General features: G+C 42.6%; 4 protein-coding genes across 4 annotated transcripts; 1 reads left to right on the top strand and 3 right to left on the bottom strand.

The window, feature by feature from the left end:
* Positions 1 to 249: 249 nt before the first annotated feature.
* Positions 250 to 5,703, bottom strand: LOC118413930. The gene is made up of 8 exons (XM_035817594.1): positions 5,542 to 5,703; positions 4,843 to 4,975; positions 4,130 to 4,253; positions 3,726 to 3,826; positions 3,359 to 3,460; positions 2,850 to 2,997; positions 1,746 to 2,328; positions 250 to 1,297 (listed from the first exon to the last, which is right to left on the bottom strand). The coding sequence occupies exons 1-8, from the start codon at positions 5,680 to 5,682 to the stop codon at positions 998 to 1,000; spliced, it is 1,632 nt and encodes a 543-aa protein (XP_035673487.1). The 5' UTR covers positions 5,683 to 5,703; the 3' UTR covers positions 250 to 997.
* Positions 5,704 to 6,480: 777 nt separating this feature from the next.
* LOC118413947 (leucine-rich repeat-containing protein 15-like) lies at positions 6,481 to 10,072 on the bottom strand. Its single transcript, XM_035817622.1, has 4 exons — positions 8,891 to 10,072; positions 7,368 to 8,342; positions 7,153 to 7,239; positions 6,481 to 6,608 (listed from the first exon to the last, which is right to left on the bottom strand). The coding sequence occupies exons 2-4, from the start codon at positions 8,331 to 8,333 to the stop codon at positions 6,486 to 6,488; spliced, it is 1,176 nt and encodes a 391-aa protein (XP_035673515.1). The 5' UTR covers positions 8,334 to 8,342; positions 8,891 to 10,072; the 3' UTR covers positions 6,481 to 6,485.
* An 867-nt stretch (positions 10,073 to 10,939) lies between these two features.
* Positions 10,940 to 18,433, bottom strand: LOC118413949 (eukaryotic translation initiation factor 3 subunit M-like). Its single transcript, XM_035817624.1, has 10 exons — positions 18,253 to 18,433; positions 15,518 to 15,653; positions 15,026 to 15,161; positions 14,501 to 14,624; positions 14,135 to 14,229; positions 13,721 to 13,804; positions 13,328 to 13,427; positions 12,947 to 13,028; positions 11,621 to 11,764; positions 10,940 to 11,280 (listed from the first exon to the last, which is right to left on the bottom strand). Exons 1-10 carry the CDS (start codon positions 18,295 to 18,297, stop codon positions 11,096 to 11,098), a joined length of 1,131 nt encoding a protein of 376 aa, XP_035673517.1. The 5' UTR covers positions 18,298 to 18,433; the 3' UTR covers positions 10,940 to 11,095.
* A 146-nt stretch (positions 18,434 to 18,579) lies between these two features.
* Positions 18,580 to 20,951, top strand: LOC118413932 (protein O-glucosyltransferase 2-like). The gene has a single exon (XM_035817596.1). The coding sequence runs from the start codon at positions 18,699 to 18,701 to the stop codon at positions 20,238 to 20,240; it is 1,542 nt and encodes a 513-aa protein (XP_035673489.1). The 5' UTR covers positions 18,580 to 18,698; the 3' UTR covers positions 20,241 to 20,951.
* Positions 20,952 to 23,263: the final 2,312 nt, after the last annotated feature.

Below are 23,263 nucleotides of genomic sequence, written 5' to 3'. Positions count from 1 at the left end.
GAATCCACAATACTTGACAATACTTAACTAGTTAACATTTAAATGGAGATACTCTAGGATAATGGAGTCTAAAACTTCAGTGAAGTACTATAGATGTGAAGTCTAAAACTACTAGTATATGTTTATGAGATACCAACGTTAACAAACAATGAGTCTAGCAGTTCTTTAAAAAGATTACCAAAAAAGGAAAAGGGAATTTAAAGGTAAAGGCACATAGTGTGACGCAAAGTACAGTCCCAGTACACACCCTACCACATGGCGAACATCGTTATGTGTTGGCCGTTGACGTCATTGTATTGAACCAAGGACGTTTGATAGAACGTCCTTGATTGAACGAGGCAATGATAATCTTAAGATCACATTTTCTGCATTTTTCGCAAACATTGTAGGTTTCCTCGGCATTTACAACAGTAAGTTGCAAATTATCGCCGTACTGATTGGTGTTCAGTACTCTGTTAATCCATGCCATGTCGTAAAATATGTCCATGAAACAGAAAGCAGACCAGTTATTTCACCTTAGCAACATAACATTGTGAAATGGTCGGAATTTACAATATATCTCTTATGTACCATTACAAAGTTAGACCAATTAAACTACAAGTTACTTTTCCATGGATAAGTGTGTATTACTCAGAATGCATTTGTTTCAAAGAAAACCTTAATATACAGTGTCGTGTAAATTGTAGCCCATTGTGTCCGTTGTATGATGACCAACTTTGAGCCAAAAATAGATCAAAAGAATTCCATCAAATATGACATAATGTTTATGCTAATCTTCAAGATTTATGCATACATATTGAGACACCAAATCATTTTCAATGTTGCCTTTATCAGCATTACATGGCACGATGCTAGATAATATTATTATTATATATATAATAGTATTATTGGCATGAAGCAAGCGCCGGTTCTCCCCATAACAGATCAGAGAACCATAAAGATCATAAAGATTTTTTTTTCATATCGATATCAAGTAAGCATCTACAAGAGCTCCTCACTAGCCGACGATACTGATATAAACATTGTCCTCGTCCTGCGACGCACTTGGTTCTTGTTCAGAGCCGGTATCATTGACTTTGTTGTAGACGTTGTCGGTCATCGCAATTGATTCTTGAGTGTTGTTCACACCAGGTAACTCAAGATAGCAACTTGTTATGCTGGAGGCTCCTCGTCCTGTCAGGGGCTCGGGGTTCATGTAGGGGTTCTCCTGACTTGGGCGCCGATCGTCGTTGATTTTGTTGTATGGAGGATCGACTGTGGCATCACGGTGAGCTTCCGCTGAGTCGGCCGGCCCGTCCTGCAGTGTGACACGGCCACGCGTTAGCGGCCAGCTGAACACGGTTGGCCCAGCAGGACAACAATGGGGTTGTGTGTAGTTTATGGCCGAAGATGCCCACTTTCTCACTTTCTAACCCGGTAAAGTTAACGTTACCTGCGTTGACGATCTCCGACGTCGTCTACCTGCCCCGGCGGCATAGCTGTAGTTTGCGGCCCAAGAAGTCGAATTTCTAACCCGATAATATTGCTTCACGTTGTGTCTGCTTGGTTTGGCTGGCGTCTGGTCGATCATAGTTTTAAAACGCGTCGGGCTTTAAAACCGCGCCTGACAGTAATTTTGTTGGGTTGACAAGTTGACGCCTTGGGCCGCAAACTACACATAAACCCAAGAGTGGATACGTCAGAGACTAAAGTTGTCATTACCGGAAACTACGGAAACTGTACTAAAACACAACATATGAAAATACCTGTTGGTGAGGTTGATCGGCCGCGCGTCCGTCCACGTGACTGGGAGAGGAGCGTCCTTTCATCTTCAGGAAGATGACGCCCACCAGCCCCAGGATGATGAGTGACAGGGGCACTCCGACGGCCAGGCCCACAACTGCTGCTTGTGGCAGCCCACCGGCTGCTGTTTGTGACACAGGCGCTGCCTTTCCCGTTGTGAAATGCTGACAATGGGATACTTCTGGTTCCATGAGCTTGACATCATTGCAGAAAACAATCACGCAGGCTATGTAGGGGGTATTAGGGAGAAGGTCCCATATGCGGTAGGAACGGCTGGTCAAATGAACCTGTTGTGTTGTGCTCCATGAGTTCTCTCCTATGGGTTTGTATTGAATAGCGAATCCTGTCAGATCCGGACTTCCACCATGGGCCCATTTAACCTCAGCACGAGAGTCTTTTACATTCTGTACCGTGACGCCCGATGGGCCAACACACGGGCCTGTTTGTCCTACAATTGTAGAAGCTGAAACAGGCGACTTTGGAGTTGCCACGGAGGAAGAACCTTGGGAAGGAGGTGCCATCGTTGGTGATGGAGAGGTTGTTGGGCTGTGCAAAGATAAAACAGCACGTTAACTTTCCACGTACAGACAGAAAGCAATCATCATATGTCATTCGTTGGTGTGTCAATATTCAGACTCTGCATCGTGTAAATAGAGGGTGCACGTGGTTACTTGAAGGACTGTAACTGCAGATGTCCATTGCATTGAATGGCCGTAGCTAGGCTAGAGGACACGAGAGCAAGGGATCAAGGGTTCAATTTCTGTATTCATGGTTTGACATTGTGTCCTTAGGAAAGGCAGTCTTTCTTCTCTCCGGTCATACGTAAAAAGTCATGGTATAAGACATGGTGTAAGACATGATGTTACATCATTTATGAATGTTGTTACATGTACTTTTATTGGCACGGAGCTGAAGACACTGAAGAAATTAATTTAAGGACCATGTTGCCTGATACGAGGTGCAATTAATTGGCCATCCTTGATTTGAGCACTTAGGCAGTTCATTTTGGGGGATTTTGAGCTTAACCTGAACAAAAGAAGTAAATTTGTAAACTGTGTAACATTTACCAGATCTGCACCGCGGGTTCTGTTGCCGGTGGAACGGTTGTCGTTGGACACGTCCCCCCTACGTCCTCTTCGCGTAGGGTTTCCAGGTAACGCCCTCGCAACCTGCTTGGACTCCTACAGGTTGGTGGACTTGGTTCGAAGTTCACGACTGCAATAGAAAAAAAACAGATAACGTTACCATACAATGGAAGTTTGTAAGAGAGTCTACACTCAAAAATAAAAAAAATATCATGGATATTCGGCTTTGTTTTGTTCAGTTATTGTCCTTGGAACATTCTGACAAAAAATCCTCTGCAGTTCCAGAGCAAGGTGCTAGGGAGTCCAAACATACACCACTTTTTCCACACATCACAACCTGTCACCAAAAAACTAAGAATTTACAGTTATCGTAATCCATTAAGAGGTTCTTGAGTTATGCTGTCGACAAAAATCCGGAAACAGAGACAGACAGACAGACACACTGACACATTTGTGTATCTTTATTGATGTTAAGGGGAGAACAAAATTACCCGTTTGGTTTATCCATTTCCCGAGATCGAGCACGTCACAGTTGCAGGTGAACCATGTTCCCAAGGTTACGGTTTGGAGGCAAGGGAGATGCCGAAATACACCTGTACATGTGTTCACAGCAGAATGTCACATGATCAATCAATTCTTAGACAACAAACAAACATCAGAAATATATGGGTAAATTAAGAAGCCGTCAGACATTATTTTGATATATCATAACAGCGCTTTGTCGAATTAGACATTTTGCCGACAAACTTTTCTTTTTTCAAGTTCGTTTAACGACATATGTAAGAAGCGCAGATCACTCTAGACCACTACTCACAGAACCTACAGAATTTACGACATCGTGATATACGTTATACATACGCGGTGACCAGGTCGTCACTCTGTCAATCTTCAGAGTTAGCAGAGTCGTCAGGTTACCGAATGCGTCCGGATCAACTGAGGAAATGCTTTGGAAGTCATTGCTGCAAAAATACACATGTATTTCTTCTTCCTTTCCGATTACAGCGTAGCAGAAAACAATTTTCACCGTATGCTGTATTTCATAGTTTGGTTTCGTATCAAATGAAGCATGCTATGTTGAGAAATGTACGTTACTTGGCATGCTAAGACTAATCTGACTATACAATTGTTTTCCTTTATAAATACACAATACGTATTGAATATTGGTATTGAAGTGGTGAATACCTGGGCAGATATATTGTTTCTTATACAGTTTATACGCAATATACATGTATACTGTATATTGTTATTGACGTGGCGAATACCTGGACAGATCTAGATCTCTCAATGCCGGTAACGTCGCGAAAGCAAACGGGTGGATCCTTTGCAGTCCAGAATTCTGAAGGTTTAAGGTGACCAGGTTTGGGAGTGGGAGGTGATTTCCTGTACCTGAAGACAGAGACAATGAGAGCAGAAACCTGTAAACATCTAGACTTCTTGGAGCACCCCCTCCCTCCTCAAAAAAAAAAGAAGAAAAAAAAAAAACGTACAAACGACGATCATCTAAGAAGTCTGCTAATACCCCCCCCCCCACACACACATTAGGCGAAAATCGATCGAAAGACGAGTCTGCGAACTCTTAATTACAAAGAGGCATGACCGTGATGCCGACGAAGAAATGGCAGAGTTCCCCCTTCCCGTCAGAGTCATGCCTCCTCGTAATTTAGAGCTCGCAGAGTCGTCGTTCGATCGATTTTCGCCTAATGTGAGGGGGGTATTAGGAAGCTATAGACACCAATACCACACTTGTTGAGGAGGGAGGAAAGAAAACGGGGCATATGAAAAGAAGGTCACAATTTGCCCCGTCAAACTCTGCATAGAGAGTAGACATCAAGTTTTTCATCTGAATCTAGAATCATCATGATGTTGGTAAAAAACAAAGCCAGTTGTTCTATATATATACAGCGGGCTCTATATAGCAGACTGAGCTTGTAAAGATTTTTCTAAATATGTCATCATCCAACGGCATCTCCCATACCTGATCGGGGAAGCGTTGTGAAATCTCCCAAGCGGATTTCCCTCAGCATCTGGCTATTGTTCTGTATCGTTAGTGACTCCAAGGAAACGGGCAGAGCCGGTACAGACCTCAGACTGGAGCCTGATAAAGCAATCTGCAAAGGCGGACAAAGGGAGCGAGATTAGGAAACGCCCGGCATGCCTATATCAATTTGTTTCTTGCGCCCTACAAATCACTGTATATCGATTTGTACCAAAGCTTGTCGATTCGTCCCCAGCACGCGTAACAATGACAACCCACACGGCAATAGAGCTATTGCAGCCACAAGAAAAGATACAGCGTTATGTAACCGGGACATCAGTGTTCTTAAATTCTGGTCTAAACATTCTGGCAAGGTAGCATTGGTAAAAAAAAGTTATGAATCGTAAAACGGTGTGCTATTATTATCACTGAAGCTGCTACAATAAATACAATACATTGAATTGGTTTTCTGGGTTACTTATGTTCTCCAATCAGAGGTTGGGACGCGGACACTATTATATCGATAGATGTGCACAAGTTAGGTGTGACGGATCGTTCAGTGTAATATAACCAGCTGCTGCCGCACCGTGTGCCTAGCGCCTGCGAAGCTGGTGTGTTACGCCGAAGGGCGGTTATACCGGCTATATAGATACAGATATCTCCGCGAACCAACCTCTACTTGGAGAATGGGTTACTTACACTTTTTAAGCTTTGTAGGGGTGACAGCACAGCGTCACTGATGCTCACGAGTGGGAGGCCGAGTAGGCCTAAACTAGCGAGCTTCGGAAGGTGCCAGAACGTGTCGTCAGGAAAGCTCTCAATACTGTTACTGCCTCCCATGCCTATGTGTTCCACAGATACCAGGCCTGAGGGATAATCATGTATACTATCAGCATCCCATGTGTGTGTCAGAGTAGCATAGGTCTGTTTCTTCCCAATCACACTATATAGCTCATATTGTATCAAACGTTACTGGTAAATTTGTTACACATAATAATTGCATATCATCTGCTATCGATCTGTATATAGTAGAGCATATGGAAGTATCTAAATGTGATTTCTTCGTCACTTATAAAATCTAATTACTTGCTCCCTACACAAAGTGCTATCAAGAAAAAAAGTTATAACCGTTCAGTACAAACTGAGCTAAGAAATATAGGCTCAGAGAAAAGGAAACCTATTTTTTAAAATGTTTATTTAGATGAAAGGCTTGCATCCAGTGAGTCTGTAGGCCTAAGGTAAGGTAAGGTAAGCACCACCGACAACCCTTGACCCGATGACAGTGATAAAACCTTAAGTCACGTGTTTCTCTCCCAGCCTTGGCATGGACTGGTTTTACCACTGTCGTCTCAAACATGTAAACAGCAATTTGACATCTCAAGGTCATGCCTTATATTCAAACAACAAGAAAACAGCGAGGAACACCCCGTTTTTCTTCTATCAAGGGTCCATTACCTTCTGCTGACCAATGCCTTGACACCAGTTGGCAACGTAGGTTACTACTAATACATAATTATGTACAAACCTTACATACAGATCGGTATGTGGTCGGTATGTAAGGTTTGCCGTTTAAAACTGCACATGATTGTAATCTATAGAGGGTAATTATAGCTTGTTTCATTGTTCCTAACCGTTGAAAGCGTCTATTGTGTACCTTCAAATGTTGCAGCTGACACACTAGTCAGACGGTTCCCAAAAATTTCCAGCACAAGAAGGTTGTTAAGATTGGCGAATGAGCCGTCCTCCACACGTGTGATGACGTTACCCTGTACGGGGTTATACAAACAAGTCAAGAAGGAAAGTCGTGAAAGGAACTTATGATATGAAGATAGTTATGAACTGGTGTAATTTTGATGTTGCTACCGAAATACATGTAGATTAGGTTTCGTATAAAGCAAAAAAAACCCTACAAGAACAGCTACTTAATGATTATATTGCCATGTACAAACCCGATCATCAAATAGCAGCAGGCTTAGTGGAAAGGTTCAATATAACATGTTAACTCAATGTGCTACATGTATGAATTAACTTATGCCTTCGCGAAGTAAAGTTATGCCTTATTTCATTGTGAAAACAACTGGGGAGAAAAAATACTTAACAAAAGCTACATCAAAATCCAATTGAAAATCAACTTGTATTTAAGGTTTCTCTTTGCCTGACTAAATCACACTAGTCTTCTAGCAGCCATTCCACTAAAGGCCCGTGAGGCCGTGACAATGAGAGGTTTTGCAACACCGGCCGGGCTGCTCTGATCATTGAACACAACAACGAAACGGAAATTCACGACTGTGCTATTATTAATCAACTCACATGCAGATGAAGATACTTCAGTTTTGTCAGCCTGGCGAAATCCTCCCTCCGGACAGCCGCGAGACTGTTCTCAGCCAGGTCCAGCTCCTGGAACGGCCAGATGTGCTCTTTATTCTCTGATAATCTTATTTTTTACTTAAGCGTTTTAATCAGTGCTTTCTGAAAATGAAGAATTTTATCAAACGGAACAAGGTCGTGAGAATGATATGGCTCACCAATAGGTCCGGAGTGGTGAAAGTCGATGCCGACATGTTGTGTAGCGCATTGTCTCTCAGGACCAACGACTGCAGCTTGACCAGGTCACCAAACGCTCCGTCCTCGATAGAGCTGATGTTGTTCCTGTCCAGGAGCAATGTGGTAAGATTGTACAGTCCAGAGAACGCTGTCCGCGGGACTGTGGAGATGTCGTTAAATGACAGGTCCAGAAACTCCAGGTTTGTGGAGCCGGTGAAGGTCATATCAGGCAGAGTCTGAATCTTGTTGTGGCCCAAGGTCAGACGAGTCAAGGCTGGCATCCCCAGGAAGGTTGCATCGTTCAACGCGCCGATATGATTTGAATGCAGGTACAGGACGCGTAGCTCCTTGAGGTGACTGAAGCTCCCGTCTTCTATCGTTGAGATGTTATTAGACGAGAGGTTGAGCTCCGTAAGAAGCGAGACTCCCGTGAAAGTCCCGATGCCGATGGAGGTGAGCTTGTTGTCCTGTAAGTCGAGCATCTTCAAGCTGCCAACGAAGGAATTACTTCCAAACGCAGTTATTGTTTCGATGGTATTTCTATTTAAGAAAAGTCTCACAAGTTGGCTCAGCCAAAGGAAAGCCGAAGCGGGTACAGTAGAGATCACGTTCCCTCCTAACCGGAGAACCTGAAGGTTGGGATTGTGAATGAAAATTCCGAGGCGTGTTAAGCCAGTGATGGAGTTATCTTCCAGGTTCAGTTCCAGTAGGTTAGGAAGCCGAGGACTACGTCTCACCTCTGAAATCCGATTATAATTCATCAGAAGGATTTCTGTAGAAGAGGGTATGAGTTGAATCCGAGGAAACTCCGTAAGGACACCGTGGCTGCAGTCGGTGGTGTTACCGTAACATCGGCACTGGGGTGCGCAGTCAAGGGCAGCCACAACTCTGGTCAGGACAGCGAGCGAAAGCACTAACAGACAAGACATTGTTCTTGTGTGGACCATGGTGGCCAGCTGGTAGAAAAAGAACAAAAACAGGCGTAACCACTTTGCTTGTCACACTGCAGCGCCCATTTTTTTTGCCTACTCAGAAGTAAATGAGATCAGCTTGTAGCATGCTACATAGTAGATCGTTATGGAAAGGCAGTGATTGTGATTTATGTCAAAACTGTTCTAAATGACGTCATTACTAAAACTATGATAGTAAGACGAGACTTTTTAACGGATTATCGTAAAAATATTTGCTTATTGCAAATGTTGCCGTGTAGGATTCAGTGATATTGGAATGTTTAAGAATGTATGCGCAGGGCATTACTATTCAGTTTAGAAACGACAATATCACACCTCGACTGCCACCGTGACAAAATATGCCGGAACTTTCTGCTGCTCAGCTCGAGGACACCGGTGTACACGTAAAATATCATTGGGGCTAAAACAAACACACGCTTTCCTTCTTACCTAGGTGTTGACAACTGTACTGCTATCGAAATGATCATTTTGGCAAAAGATTTTGACCTTAACAATGTTAAGGCATTTCACACGACATAAAATAAACCTCTCACCTGATATGTGCCGTCTCGTTCCGACTCGATCGTCTATAATTCGAAAACACTCTAGCTCCACCTCATGTGCACGTACAGACTTTGTTTCCTGAAGTAGTCCGGTGAATCATAGACAGAAGTAAGCACTGTAGTCTAACAACATTATGTGCATACCTGTATGCCCATGGGCAGTGTTGGGCCAATCAAGATATTTTATGTTTACGTTCACCTGTTGGTGTTTGAGACCTTTGCAGAATATCAAGTTGATAGAAAGAAGCATCACAACCCATTTCATTTCAGAGGATTCGAAGTGTTTCTGCTTTGCATCATGTTCTTGAGGTGTCAATTTCAAAGTACTAGTATCAGTGTTTTTTGGGGTCTATTTTAAAGTACTTTTAAAGAAAAACGACCTCCAAAGAGACGCAAGCTTAGATTATCTATGAAGAGCGGCACTATCGAGGAGCCATTGTCGACATCGATGTCGTGTATCTCTCCTCGCCCCAGTCAGCCTCCAAAATATCAAAGAATAAATAATACTGTAATTTCTAAAGACATGACATGAAACAAATCATTGAATTGATTAAGGACAATGCGCTCTAACAATGACGACACAGGTTTTACAGATCTGGTGATACGTAGTGGAATGTTGAAAAATCTCCTAACCTTTATGCATACAATCTCTCTTTTGTGAAGAAGCTATCTAATATAATATTGTCTGACGTATCATTCTCAAAATACAGTTACTGTATAGGGCACGAAATGATACAATTCTCTCTTAAGAATTGTTGGATTACATGCCGAAATTGCATCCAAAACCCTTTGTGGACCTTCCACCATGTTGTAAGCCGGTGTAATGATTTCACCCAGATGGGCCGACTGCAAAAGCATCCCATGGCGACCATCAGCAGTACTGCAGATATGGTTCTACAAGATGAAGCTGGGGCATTTGCTTTACCAATTCGGATGCAATGTAAACAAAATCGTACCCTACCAAAGCATAACCAATTTTCTACCTCAAACTCTCGGCAATCTTTCCGACTCAAATTTGAATTTTCTTGGTTTCTTCCTGAAGAGATTCTTGTCCATGTCATACACATGATATGTACATGTATTCATTTCATTATACTACATGTATAGCGTAGGCTGCTATGGCAGACTGTCCCCAAGCCCCAAGCCCCATCTCAGATCTTGGTTTTACAAGGCAGGATAACAGATATTTCATTTGGAAATTTCAGCAGCAACATTCTAACAAAATATTCACATGAAATACCCTAAAACAACAAAAGGCCTACATGACTGCATTACATTTAGCAACCACAATGAAACATTGTGGTTCTCTCATTTCTTCAACTTTTGATATGCTACAATAAATGACTACATCAGGCAGTTATTCAGTTACCAGAAGTGTAATTTTTGCCCATACATGTACATTGGTTTCACAGCAAAGAAATTGTATTGCCATAGTCCAAACAACAATTAAATGACTAACATATTCGTAGGCAATTTGTCATGAGCACAATACAATCTGGAGCTATTTTAGAACTGTGATGTCTGAATACCATACAAATAGTCTAAATATATGTATCTGTTGGTTAAATTTTCAGTAAAATAATAATGCTTACCACAGTTTAGTATCATCCAAATAGTACTGGACCTAGTTGTAAGCTTGTAAGGTTAATGTAGATACAACAGTAACACGTGTATTGAATTCAATAGATGGTACTTTAAACCAAAAATGGGGAATCTATGGACATAATGTTTTCCAAATAGTGCAGAAAACAGTTGCCAAAAATTGTACATATTTTGATTGTTGACCTGATGGAAATGGTGCAGACTTTTTCACACAACCCTCCCTCATAATCATGCCTGCTTTTAACCCTCGCTGTGTCAGGCCTGGTGTAATACAGAATGACATCATCACATGTACAGATATCACTTCTTTTACACAGACATCTCAAGCCCCATTTGTGCCATGTACGTGTCGGGGCAGACATTCCAATTCTGCTGGTAGAAATCCCTATCAGAGTCTGCAACTTTTAGGATATTCCCTTAACAGTGACAGAACTTCTCAACTTTGATTCATGTCACTTTTCATTAATGGATTGACTTGAAATTTAGGATTTATAAAAGGGAGACTGCCCTCACATATTCCCTGCATCCCAATCAAAGACTCTGATTGTGATCTCTACCGGCAGTTGTGATCTCTACCCTGCTATATGCTATGCTCTACGACGCCGGAGTGAGTTGCTGGAGGTTGTTCCGGACCGTGCCCAGGTTTTCCCTCCACCGCTCCAACATGTCGCGTAACTGCTGCCACTGCTGCCGGCCGAACGTGCGGTGCTGCGACCAGCGGATAACGATCTTACGCTGGATCTGGTCGATGGACGCCTGCACCAGTTGAGTACGCACGACTGGGGAAAATTAATACTATTAATTCATTTGAATTAATACATTTCAATATAGTGCTATGTATCATAGAGAACATCTCCAGTCATGTCAGATGGGTATTTTCCTTTTTTTCTTTCCTTTTGTTCGATTTTCCTTCGCATTAAACTTTTCCTTGTACTTCTACTTTTTCTTCAGGTTTAATGATGGGAAATAAGCAAATATCTACAATCTGTCCCACTTTCATCCAAAAGAACTTAAGAATACAAGAAGAAATGGATCCATAACGAATGCAATACAAAACAAAATGCTCCCACTAAAACCCAAGGCATTCAGCAGGCACAAAAAGCTGAGAACAATAGTCACCATCGATGAGGAATGCCTCCACCTCGTCTGCTGTCAGGTTGAGTTGTTGCTCCATCGTATCAAACATGATCTCCTTGTTGTCAGAGGCCATTGACAGGAACGTCAGGAAACGCATCTTCTCTATACACAGCTCATGGGACAGACCTACAACATGATGGGGAATTTCAATGGTCAAATGTCAGAACACAGAACATTATTGGTAAGGTAAAGGTCACATAGGCTTTGATGCTGAGGATCAGTGGGTTGTCAAATTACTGCATTGTGTTGGAAGGCAGAGCCCATCCTTTCATTATCTTCATTTTCTTCATCATCTCCCCCACCCAGCTACCCATTTGACATCTGTCTGGAGTGAGGAAAAGTTGAGTTAAGTGCCTTTCTCAAGGATACAACATTTAGCCAGGAATAGAAACTGTGACATTTCGATCTTGTGTCCACTAGCCTAGCCTAGACACTCAACAGAGACGGGGGCCGATATCGCTTGCCGGGCATTTATGATTCGTTACTCGAATCACGTGTCTCTAAGTCACGTGATCAGAGTAACTGAATCATCACTCCTGAAGAAGGTCGACGGAAGCGCGACTGAAAATTCGAGGTAAGCTAATTTTTGTGTTGTAAGACAGTGGAAAATCTTCAATAAGCCTAGCCTAGGGCTGTGTACCTAAACAGAACATCTGGTGCAAGTTCAGGTACAGGTAGAGAGGTTAACGTACATGTACATGTCCAGATCTGTATCTGTATCTGTACCTGAAAAAAACTCCCCGGCTGAAAGATCTGTTCTTCATTAGTTATGCTGCCTGTAGGTGTCACTTCAGTTACGTTTGGTGTCGCATGAGACCATGAAGTTGGGAGATGAAAACTAAAACATTTTAGTTTCAAAGATAGCTCTGATTTTAAGTTTCAGCTTGGCATCTTTTCCAGTGCTAAATTTTCATCTTTGTGGTAGGACTTACGCATCTTTAGTCACAAAATAAGCATATACTTGATGTTGATTTATATCAGTAATGTACGTCTACTTCATTATCCTGTATTTTGGACATGTACCAAATCAATTTTCATGGTTTCAGTACTGGTACGGAGCCCAAGACTAGCCACTCGGTGAAGCTCTGTACTTTCAGAGTTTTAGAAATGTAAGAAATTCAATTGTGTGGTATAGCTATACTTGACAACATGTGCAATGTACCTGTATATCCTGTAATATATGATGACAGCCTTCCCAGGATGTACAAAACCCACAAATTTCATATCTGTGCAGTGTTGATACATTACAACAGATACACAACAAATCACCCCAGGGCAACAATACACAGACTTGTGTATACTTCTTACCAAGCTTTTCAATATAGTCTGGGTTGGACTTGCAGAACTCCATGTAGTTGTGAAGACTCCCTCTTACAAATATGGTCAGCAGCTGTGATGGACACACAGTTAATATGGAACCATCATTAAAACATACTTCTAAAGAATCTAGATTTTGAAACTACATTAAACCTATTAGATTCATCCTCAATGTTCCTGTTAACAAGAATTCTTTCATTGATAAGCTTAGTCATGGGCCATTCAATAAAAGAAATTAAAGGCACACCTGGTATAAAGAATTTCTTCGGAAATCTTTTGCATTCTCTTCACTTCAATCATTTCATAGCACACTGCTATAAACATCTCCTGAATATTTAACTTTTAGTATGGTATTCTGACTATAGCACTTACATCATGGATGAGTTCTCCCTCCAGAAACTTGATGGGTTTGAGAACCAGCAGGTGGTCCACCAGGTACATGTCCTTCTGGGCCAGGTGATGTACTATACACCTGTACAGTGGGAATATCATAAATATCACAGGTGTTCCATTGTTACTGCCTTGTACCTTTAAGGACCTATACAGGTATTCCATGGTGCTTACTACGCACTGATAACTTGTATATTTTAGTGATAAATGTTAGATGTTCTTCGTTAGTGTGGCACAACATTGACACTAGTCCATTTGGGTATCACTGATCTCATAATTTCAAATCAATTTGTGTCGTTGAATAAGATTACATGCTTAACAAGTGTGGTCTGCCACTAACGAACCTTGTTCCTGTACAGTGCCCTAAAGACCCACCTGTGTGCATCGTCCCTGGCCTGAGAGGCGTTGTCCTCTGTGTAACTTCTCAACAGCTCCACCATGGCCTTACTGGCAGTTTCACTGGGAACATGTACAATAACAACAGCATGAACTCTCATTGTTTACACTTGAACAAAGGCAGTCTTATTTCTATAGATGGAAGCAGTTTCCCCATAACAACTTGTAGACACTGTGTATGTTTGAATATTTAAAATCCATGGCTCCCTTAGCAGAATAAATTTAAATTTAGCATTTACACCGTTATCAACTTTTTGATCACATTAAAATCACATTAAACACTAACATATTAACAAACTTCGCGAGGGTCAAAAAATTTTACACCAACACATTTTATCATGAAAGATGTTTTTATTCTGATAACTTGACAGAAAATCCATCTGTGTTGCAGACCTTTGTTTACACTCCAGGAAAGCCTCCAGCAGTCGCCTGAGCAGGTTCACCCTCTTCTCTGTGTCCAGGTTCCACAGCTTCATCCACTTCTGAACCTGCAGGCAGCACAGTGTACACACAAACTCAACACTTCTGCACATGGCTTTATTTAGGGCAATGTTAGGTAACAAACTTCAACCAGTTTTCATGTTGAGGGGTCAGACAGAGCTATCTCCAGCTTTCAATCTTTTTCTGTCTCGCTCATCGTTTTAAGCTTATGAAAATAGATTTCCATCAAGTGTTAGTCATCAAATTCATATTTTTTACAATTATTCTACAACTCCATGCTGAAGGGAAGAAAACAAACAAGTGGCATTGTTTCTGTACCTCCTCCAGGTTGGTGTTGATACAGTCCACACTGTTGGTCTGTCCTGCGAGTTTGACCATGGCGCAGTACACATTGTACCTGACAGGGGACCTCTCATCAACACCGTTGTACAAGTTGTTCAAGCTGGAAAAAGAAACACAGGTAAACTTCAAACTTAGGACAAAAATGATCACAAATATCAAAACTTTTAATTTAAATATAACAACAAGTTGCTAATAACCAGACTTCCCAACAAAGATGGGTAAGAGTCCGTAAGACCTAGAGCTAGTATCAATCTAACTTTGAACGATAGATACAGGCATTCATAAAATTTGATTAAAATTTTCCAAAAAAAGCCATTTTTGATCTGCTACTAATATAGCTGTAAAATTTTTTGGTGATATCTACAGATTTGATCAAATCAAGCTAATGCCGAATTCAGTTTATCACAAACTAAGTTACCAATGGATGGGAAGTTTGACCAACTTCTTTATTTCTATATGAGCACCAGCGATTCCTTAAGGAGAAAATAAAAGCACTCTTACATTCTAAGCCTGAGCTCCTTCATCTTGTCTCCTCCCTTCACCACCTTCTCACACAAGGACAGGACAACCTCGTCAATCTTGGCAGTGGGGACGATAAAGACCAGTGACAGGACACTGGTGAAGAAACCCTCCACCTCTGGGGGGAAAAAGTCAGATTTTGTTCAAAGTAAGGTTTTTGTAACACATTTTGTTGACTGGCAACTTAAATGTTTTGAAAAGTCTTCTGCAATGACCAGTAAGACTAAGTTGCCATGAAATGAAGGGCTATAAGAGAAGTAATTTCATTGTTAAGTTTCTCATCACTTTAACTTTTATATTATATAAGTTTTAGGGTTTACTGATGCATACACGCCATCATCTTGCTGCAGGATGGCAGACAGAGACTGTCACCCCTGCAGCTGCCCATTGAGCAGATAAAACTATATCACATTTGGAGGCTACTACCTATCTACAGCTTAGATGAGTATAAAGATGAGTACTTGTCAAACTCACGTGCTTCATCAGCTGACTTCCAGCACGTTTCTGTGGCATCGATGACCTGCATCAGGTCCGTGATCCATTCCCCTCCCGAGTTCTCCTCCGAGATCTCAGCACCTGTCGTCTTCAGGTACTTCCTGAGTTCTATTATCTGTGGGGTTCACCAGAAGCAGTTTATACTCAGGGTATAACACAATAATAGTGATGTTAGAAACACAAAGCAGTCAGACAAATCTACACTCTTAATCACTCTACTCCATATACTTGAACATGTATACAAAAAAGCACCATTAAGTGCCAACAGACACGGTCTTTGAGGCACGAATCTCCCCATCATATACATGCATTACATATATGGTGACTTGATATTTCGGGATGACTTATAAAAAGACAGGGTAAAATCACTTGCATACATGTCACTGGTAAGACCTAACCTTGAATATGCTACAACAGTATGGGATCCATATACAAAGAAAGACAAAGATAAACTTGAAAGGGTACAGAACCAAGCTGCCAGATTCTGTACAAACAACTACAACAGGGATGCTAGTGTTACCAAAATGAAAACAGATCTACAGTGGACATCGCTTGATGACAGAAGGAAAATGTCCAGACTTTGCATGATGTACAAAATGACCAATAGGCTGGTGGACGTACCGACTGATAAGTATCTAATACCAGCTCAAAAAAGAACAAGAAACAGCCATGACTTCAAGTACCAGAGTTACCAAGCTAGGATTGCTGTGTTCAAAAATTCGTAGTTTCCCAGAACTATCGTAGAGTGGAACTTGTTATCACCAAGCACAGTAGGGGCCTCTTCTCTGGATAGTTTTAAAGAACGCTTGCAGATAGATGTGCAGAAGTTAGGTGTGACGGATCGTTCAGTGTAATATAACCAGCTGCTGCCGCACCGCATGCCTGCGAAGCTGGTGTGTTACGCCAGGGTCTGCATGGGGGGTCCTGACAACGCTTTACGCTAAATTCGGGACGGTCGACAACGCTTTACGTTAAATTCACGAAGGCCGGCAACGTTTTACGCTGAATTCAGAAAGGCTGGCAACGAGTAACGCTAAATTCTAGAAGGCTAGCAACACTCGACAGAGGCGGGGCATGCTCCGCTGGGAAGATTTAAAATTTTGAGTCTTTTTTGACTCTCTGAAACACTATTTCCTGCATTTTGAGGGTAAATTTTCGCTGGCAGACAAAGCTAAGTTAAATGGCATATCTGAGTAAAGATTCCCAGGGGTTCAGTGTAAGCTTTTGAGGGTGACGCAACACAACTTATTTTTGCCATGTCAAGCGCCGAAGGGGTGAGGCGTTGCAATGAAAGTCCGGGAAAATTTTGAAATCCTGACCGGGCTGACCCCCTAAAATGCCACGTCCTGAGTTTTTCTAAGACAAAATTTTGATTTGATGGGTATCATATAAAGCTAAATTTATTGACATTTCTATCAGCAAAAATGGTGTTTGAGGTTGACACGTCATATCCCCCAACATATTTTCAGCATCTCGAGCACCGAAGGCGCGAGGCGGCGCAGGGAATTTTGAAATCTTGACCCTCTAAAATGATATTTCCTGCATTTTTATGGACAAATTTTGCTGACAGACTAAGCTTACTTCAATGACATTTGTATTAGCAAACCAGGTCTTTGAGTTTGACACATCCCCAACATATTTTCAGCATTTAGAGCGCCAAAGGAACAAGGCGGCGCAACGGGAGGACCATAGAAATTTTGAAATCTTGAACCTCTAAAATGATATTTCCTGCATTTTCATAGGCAAATTTTGCTGCCAGACTATGCTAGCTAACTACAATACCATTCGTATTAACGACAAAAAAGGTGAGGGCTAGGCCCTCGATACATATTTTTGCCATGTCGATGACCGAATGTGAAATGTGTAGCAAGGGAGGTCCGGCGAAATTTTGAAATCTTGATCCTCTGAAACACAATTTCCCGTGTTTTGAGGGGCTAAATTTACTGGTAGACTACCCTTCGACTTACGAAATTTGGGAGACCAGGCTACGATTTACGGGTGATTTTTAGGCTAGATTACGCTTTACGTGAAATTTTAGGCTCCATTACGCTTTACGTGAAATACACTGCCTACGCTTTACGGTAAATTTTCCATCCTCACTACGAATTACGTGAAATAAAATAGCTTCCCTACAAATTACGGGAAATTAAAAGGCCTGCCTACGCCTTACGGAAAAGAGCATGCAGGCCCTCTTACGCCGAAGGGCGGTTATACCGGCTATATAGATACAGATACCTTAATTTTCAGGTTTATCACAATATCAGAACATTTTACCACTAAGAGATCTTATATAACTGCCTTCAAACCACTATTACTATTTTCATCTAACCTATATTGTTAGGCTTATGGTCAGGATTTTAAGGTTAGGGATAGGCGACTTCTCAGACATTAACTACTTTTATGAAGAGGAACTCAGGAAGAAGAAAAAGAAGACAAGCATTTTGGCACATATATGGCTTCAAATTTAATTCTTCTCCCGGCTTGAGGACAATATTTCCGCATTTGTAGCAGTTGAGTAACCTGACAGGTGCCGACCAAATATTCTGAAGTGGTTCATGTGGAATTTATTTGTCTCCATATGTCAAAATACTGTACCATGCTGCACACATGTGGAGATAAAAAAAAGTGGGGAGGGGGGCAGCAGATCCACGGGTATGGACACTTACTTCCGCACAGGTAGCGACTAGATAACTATGAAAATCATGAGTACAGACCTGTTCCTCCTCTGGGAGGTCTATGAAGGCGGGACAGCAGCTCATCTTAGGCAGATTTTGGCCCCTCCTCACGTGAAAATATGGAAAAATCCGCAACGTGCCGCCTTGCAGCAAAGAACTCTGGGGAAGTCAGGCGAGTTCATATAGAATTGAGTTGTAGAAAACACATTTTTCTACATAGAAAGTTTATCTCGAGTTTGAGATTTTTCACACAAAATTATACACTGTAACTGCATAATTGATATTTACAAAGTTTTCTGTTGTAGCTGAGTATTGTTTTGTTTGATTGTTTATCAGGGTTAGGACCCCTATTGGATAATTGGTATTGTCTGGGGTCAGGGGTTAGATACAGCAGGAAGAAAGAAACCAGAAACTTCAGTCTGAGTCTGGGGTTGATCGTTTGCAGTTCAGGAGGGCCCAAATCGGCCAGAATACCACTGTAAACCATGGGATTTTCACGATCGGAGATCATCTCGCTCGTGCTGGCAAGCATCGTGCTGGGCGTTCTCCCCTTACGGGACCCTGTGACGGGATACGAGCGGGAGAGAGTCGTGTGCCCCGGCAAGAGCACCGTATGGGGGCCCGGCCTTGAGTCAAATTTCGTGGTCCCGGCGCGATGGTTTTACATCCAGGCTACAGATACTAATGGCGAGAACTTCACCTACTCTCCCGGGGACAAGGCGTTCAGGGTCAGCATCTCACCTACCGGCGGCGGCAGGGCCCGTGTGTGGGTGCAGAAACTGGATCGACAGGACGGCACTTTTCTCGTACGGTACAAAATGTTCGATAGTTATGACGGTCTGAAGATAGAGGTGTTCAGCGGGGACGAACCGGTGGCGGACTCTCCCTACCTCCTGCCCGGTCGCGTGTACCACGAGAACTGCTACTGTCCCCAACAGGACCACCAGAAGTGGGAAGCCGACATGCAGTGCCCCTCGGCCTTTCCCCAGATCGAACGTGATCTAGAAATATTCCCCAAAATTAATCTAAACCGGGTCTCCAAGGAAGCTGTGGACCGGTTCGGCACCCACCACAGTCTCTGTCACTACACGGTCAAGGACAACAAAATCCACCGGAAGTGTCACGGACAACACACCGGGTTTAAGATGTTTATGGACGCCACGTTGCACTCCATAACTCGGAAAGTGCGGATCCCGGACATTGAGTTTTTCGTGAACCTCGGGGACTGGCCGCTGGAGAAGAGACAGGTTAAAGACGGGCCGCTGCCGATTTTGTCGTGGTGCGGGTCCGAGGAAACACGGGATATCGTCATGCCCACCTACGACCTGACGGAGTCCACCCTGGAGACCATGGGGAGGGTGAGTCTGGACATGCTGTCCGTACAGGGGAACACCGGCCCCAGGTGGGTGAACAAGACGGAGCAGGCGCTGTGGCGCGGCAGGGACAGCCGCAGGGAGAGGCTCAACCTGGTGGACCTCGGCCGCAAGTATCCCGACCTCATCGACGCCGCCCTCACCAACTTCTTCTTCTTTCGCGACGAGGAAGCCAAGTACGGGCCGAAGGTGCAGCATATCTCCTTCTTCGACTTCTTTAAGTATAAGTACCAGCTGAACATTGACGGCACGGTCGCCGCGTACCGCCTCCCGTACCTGCTGGCCGGGGACAGCGCTGTGTTCAAGCACGAGTCTGTGTACTACGAACACTTCTACAGCGACCTGGAGCCGTACGTGCATTATATTCCCTTCAGGAAGGACCTCACAGACTTGGTCCCGAAGATACGATGGGCGAAGAGAAACGACGACGACGCTCGGCAGATCGCCGAAAACGGCCGGGAATACGCGAGGAAAAACCTGCTGGCCAACAGCATCTTCTGCTACTACGAGAGGCTATTCCGGGAGTACGCCAGCCGACAGGTGGACCAGCCGCAGGTGCGGGAGGGGATGGAGGAGGTACCGCAGCCGACAGAGACCGCCTGTCGTCTCTGCGACAGGATCGACAGCAAACACGACAATCGCGACGAGCTCTAACCTGTGGTGACTAGGAACATTTAGACCAAATAAGGATATGAAGAGCACTAAACTTAAACACTTAAGAGATGAAAACTTCTGTTGCACAGGTGTCAGTTCTCTTTCGCCAAGTTTTCTTAGCACTTTTTTAAGGCAGACACTACTACCTAGTGCGTAGCTGCCATCCAAAGACAACATTCTGGAGGAAGCATTCCTTAAAAATGCACATATCGTTATAGGGTATATCTTTATATATGTATAACTAAAAGTTACGCACTGCTAGTATGCTTCAAAGCATTCCAAAGTTATGTAGCTTATACTGCAGCTTCTTTATGTATCATTAGATAGATCAGTAGTTTGGGCATTGTTTCCATATGTACTGATGCGTAAGTTACGCGTCTTTAGCAGATCAGTCGATGTAACCTTACCCATACAAGTGGCACCCAGGCCATGGGTTAATTTGACAGGGCACAGCCATGACAGGAGGACTGGTGGTCTGGTTTAGTGCAGGGCGCGTGGGTCATTTTCAATGGAGCTTGAATTACGGTGAATACAAACATTGTCTAGTAAGTAACTATCACTTGTTCGGGTCGTCGTATTACCCAGATAAGGTATTTCGAGGTGGAAGAGAGTGGAAATATTATCACCAAATATTGTTATTTTTATTTAGTTCAAATGAATTGCAGTATGAACGAGTGTTATGTAAGAAATAAATCTGTGTTTCAATATGAAGTATTTTGACTCATGTATGTATGCTCAAATGGGTCATAGAATATGACATTGAAGTTCTAACCAATTGTTGGCCTGTTCTAACCAATTGTTGATAGAAAATCTTTTGTTGCTTCAAATCAAGGATAAAAGCTAAAAGCTCCTTGCTTCAAATATATTAGGACAAGGCGGGAATATCGCCACCCAGTTCCAGGATTTGCAAAACATGCCTTGCGTATGCATATGCATTACCATTGTTTGTTGTTAGTCGAGCCAACACAGATGTTTACCACTTTGTGTTTATAAACACCAGAGATTGATTCTATAAACAGTATGGCCATGTTCGACCAACATCATTTATGATGACTTCGTATTTCTTTAACGACTTCAGAATATACATGGAGACAGCTGAAGCTTTGCTGGCTACAAAATGGCAGCGCTTAAGTAACAAGTCTTGTGACCCATGGAATGATAAACATACTGGTATATTCAACCTGACAGGAAAAAGAAAAGATACCGTGATCTCTCGCGATCGTGAATTGGTTGTTGAATTATCGCGTGTTGAACTTACGTCTCACGAGACTGGACTGTGTGTATTGTGCCAACGCTATATTAAACAAACGTGGTCTGTAAGCAAGTGTAATGGATGCTCCAATTCTACACACCCCTCTATTGTTCTCGTGTGCCACATCATGCACATGCAGCGGTACCTATGTCTCTATCCAATTGAAAGGGACAAGAAAAGTCTTGAGAAAGTCGTGTGATAGATAACAAACTTCATATCAGTTAGGGAAGTAAACTTGTGTGGACGTGGAAACATCGCTGTTGTAAAACGCGATCCAATTTAAGTCCAATTTTTCCGGCTGGCTGAGCAGAAACCGGTCTTTCATCTTTCGTGTCATTTAGTATCTAGAATGCACAGGTTACAAATTGTTCATGTGAAAATGTTAAATCCCTCTAGATTTTCTACCTCATTTGCGGTCAGGCAAGCAAGGAGGAACATAACATGCTGGGACGTATTTTTCTCATATCTGAAGTGTATCTGATATTTTCGTTCCATTTAATAAATGTCAATATGGTATAAGACAGTCGAGAGCAAATACTAACTGCACTCACGCCCCGGGGAAACAGGAATATTTGATGGTGATTTAACCTTTAGAAGTGTTTTGTTTTATTGGCGTTGCTCTTGTGTGGAGTTGCCGCAAAGGGCAGGACAAATTGTCGACACATGTTGCCTACGTGAAGTCATTAGGCCTGCAGTAATGTACACTTACCGCCTGGTGACGCTGTGAAAGCGTAAGACATGTTCGAAGATTCGTTGAAAGAACAGGCAAAATACAACCGTATCTAAATTTTGATACCGTAACATCGCCTTTCCTGTGTACAGAGCATTTTTTCCCGTATAAAGAATGTAGATATTGTGCCATTATTTCTCATCATTTATTTATAGGGTATCAGGTGATTCTTTGTGTACACACGCTTCAGGTGATCTGTCAGTTCTACATAAAGTGAGCTTTCATGAACAATACCTCTTGCGTGTGTAAGGGTCCCTCGAGAATCATATATCACCATGTGCCCGCATCTCAACATCCTTGAGATAATATTCTCAAAAAGGAGGACGGCTAGCTAGGGCATCGAGACCGGGTATGACGTTTCTTTGTCCCGTCCCCATACACCTCCCAGCCTGTTCTAGCCAGCCCGAATTTTGTTCCGTCACCTGGATTTTGAATGGAAATCCTGTCGAAGGTATGCTCCCCGGGAAATCTTTGAAATATAGACCCTCTGAAATGCTATTTCCTTTATTTTGAGGGGCAGATTTTGCTGGTAGACTTAGCTTGGTTCAATTGATATTAATATTAAAAAAACCTGACGATTTTTGTCCATCACAGAGGACGAAATAGACGAAATATTTTGTTCGTCCCCTGTGGAAAAGTTCCGTCAAAGAACGGAAAGATGGATGCTGGCTAGTTGGCACCATCGGCGTTAGCGGACGCTCGCCCCCACACGAGTCTGAAAACGTTGGTGAGAGCGTGTGCTGGTATGGTAGCGAAAACTGGCGAGGATGGTAACCAAACTACACATTTGCTGTAATAAGACTGAAAATCTAATTCATGACAGGTTACGGTTGTTTAGTCATTTGTGAATTCAATTACTACGTGAAAAAATTTTGACACATTTCTCAGGATTGAATGTAGAATATTTGAACAAAAGTTTCAAAGGAATTTACTGTCCACCTCCCTTCAATTAATGTTTGAGTGGCAAGTAATCATTGATACGTCTAATTGACATTGAAAAAGAAAGAAATATTTGCAGCTCATTTACAAATCACAAGGCGT

This window comes from Branchiostoma floridae, chromosome 4 (genome assembly GCF_000003815.2).
Source record: "Branchiostoma floridae strain S238N-H82 chromosome 4, Bfl_VNyyK, whole genome shotgun sequence".
In the NCBI taxonomy this organism is placed as follows: domain Eukaryota; kingdom Metazoa; phylum Chordata; class Leptocardii; order Amphioxiformes; family Branchiostomatidae; genus Branchiostoma; species Branchiostoma floridae.
The sequence above is the reverse complement of the archived record's forward strand: the minus strand, read 5'-3'. Positions and strand labels throughout refer to the sequence as shown.

Bases quoted from the DNA above. Each gene is read 5' to 3' on its own strand.
- LOC118413932 (XM_035817596.1), top strand. From the start codon at position 18,699: ATGGGATTTTCACGATCGGAGATCATCTCGCTCGTGCTGGCAAGCATC.
- LOC118413947 (XM_035817622.1), bottom strand. From the start codon at position 8,333: ATGGTCCACACAAGAACAATGTCTTGTCTGTTAGTGCTTTCGCTCGCT. The intron at 7,240-7,367 runs GTGAGCCATATC...TGGCCGTTCCAG, and splicing joins TCACCACTCCGGACCTATTG to GAGCTGGACCTGGCTGAGAA. The intron at 6,609-7,152 runs GTGAGTTGATTA...AACCCCGTACAG, and splicing joins TGAAGTATCTTCATCTGCAT to GGTAACGTCATCACACGTGT.
- LOC118413949 (XM_035817624.1), bottom strand. From the start codon at position 18,297: ATGAGCTGCTGTCCCGCCTTCATAGACCTCCCAGAGGAGGAACAG. The intron at 14,230-14,500 runs GTACAGAAACAA...TGCTGCCTGCAG, and splicing joins TCAACACCAACCTGGAGGAG to GTTCAGAAGTGGATGAAGCT. The intron at 13,428-13,720 runs GTGGGTCTTTAG...CCCACTGTACAG, and splicing joins GCCAGGGACGATGCACACAG to GTGTATAGTACATCACCTGG.
- LOC118413930 (XM_035817594.1), bottom strand. From the start codon at position 5,682: ATGGGAGGCAGTAACAGTATTGAGAGCTTTCCTGACGACACGTTCTGG. The intron at 3,827-4,129 runs GTATTCGCCACG...GTATTTTTGCAG, and splicing joins AGAGATCTAGATCTGTCCAG to CAATGACTTCCAAAGCATTT. The intron at 2,998-3,358 runs GTAATTTTGTTC...TTTCTATTGCAG, and splicing joins GAAATGGATAAACCAAACGG to TCGTGAACTTCGAACCAAGT.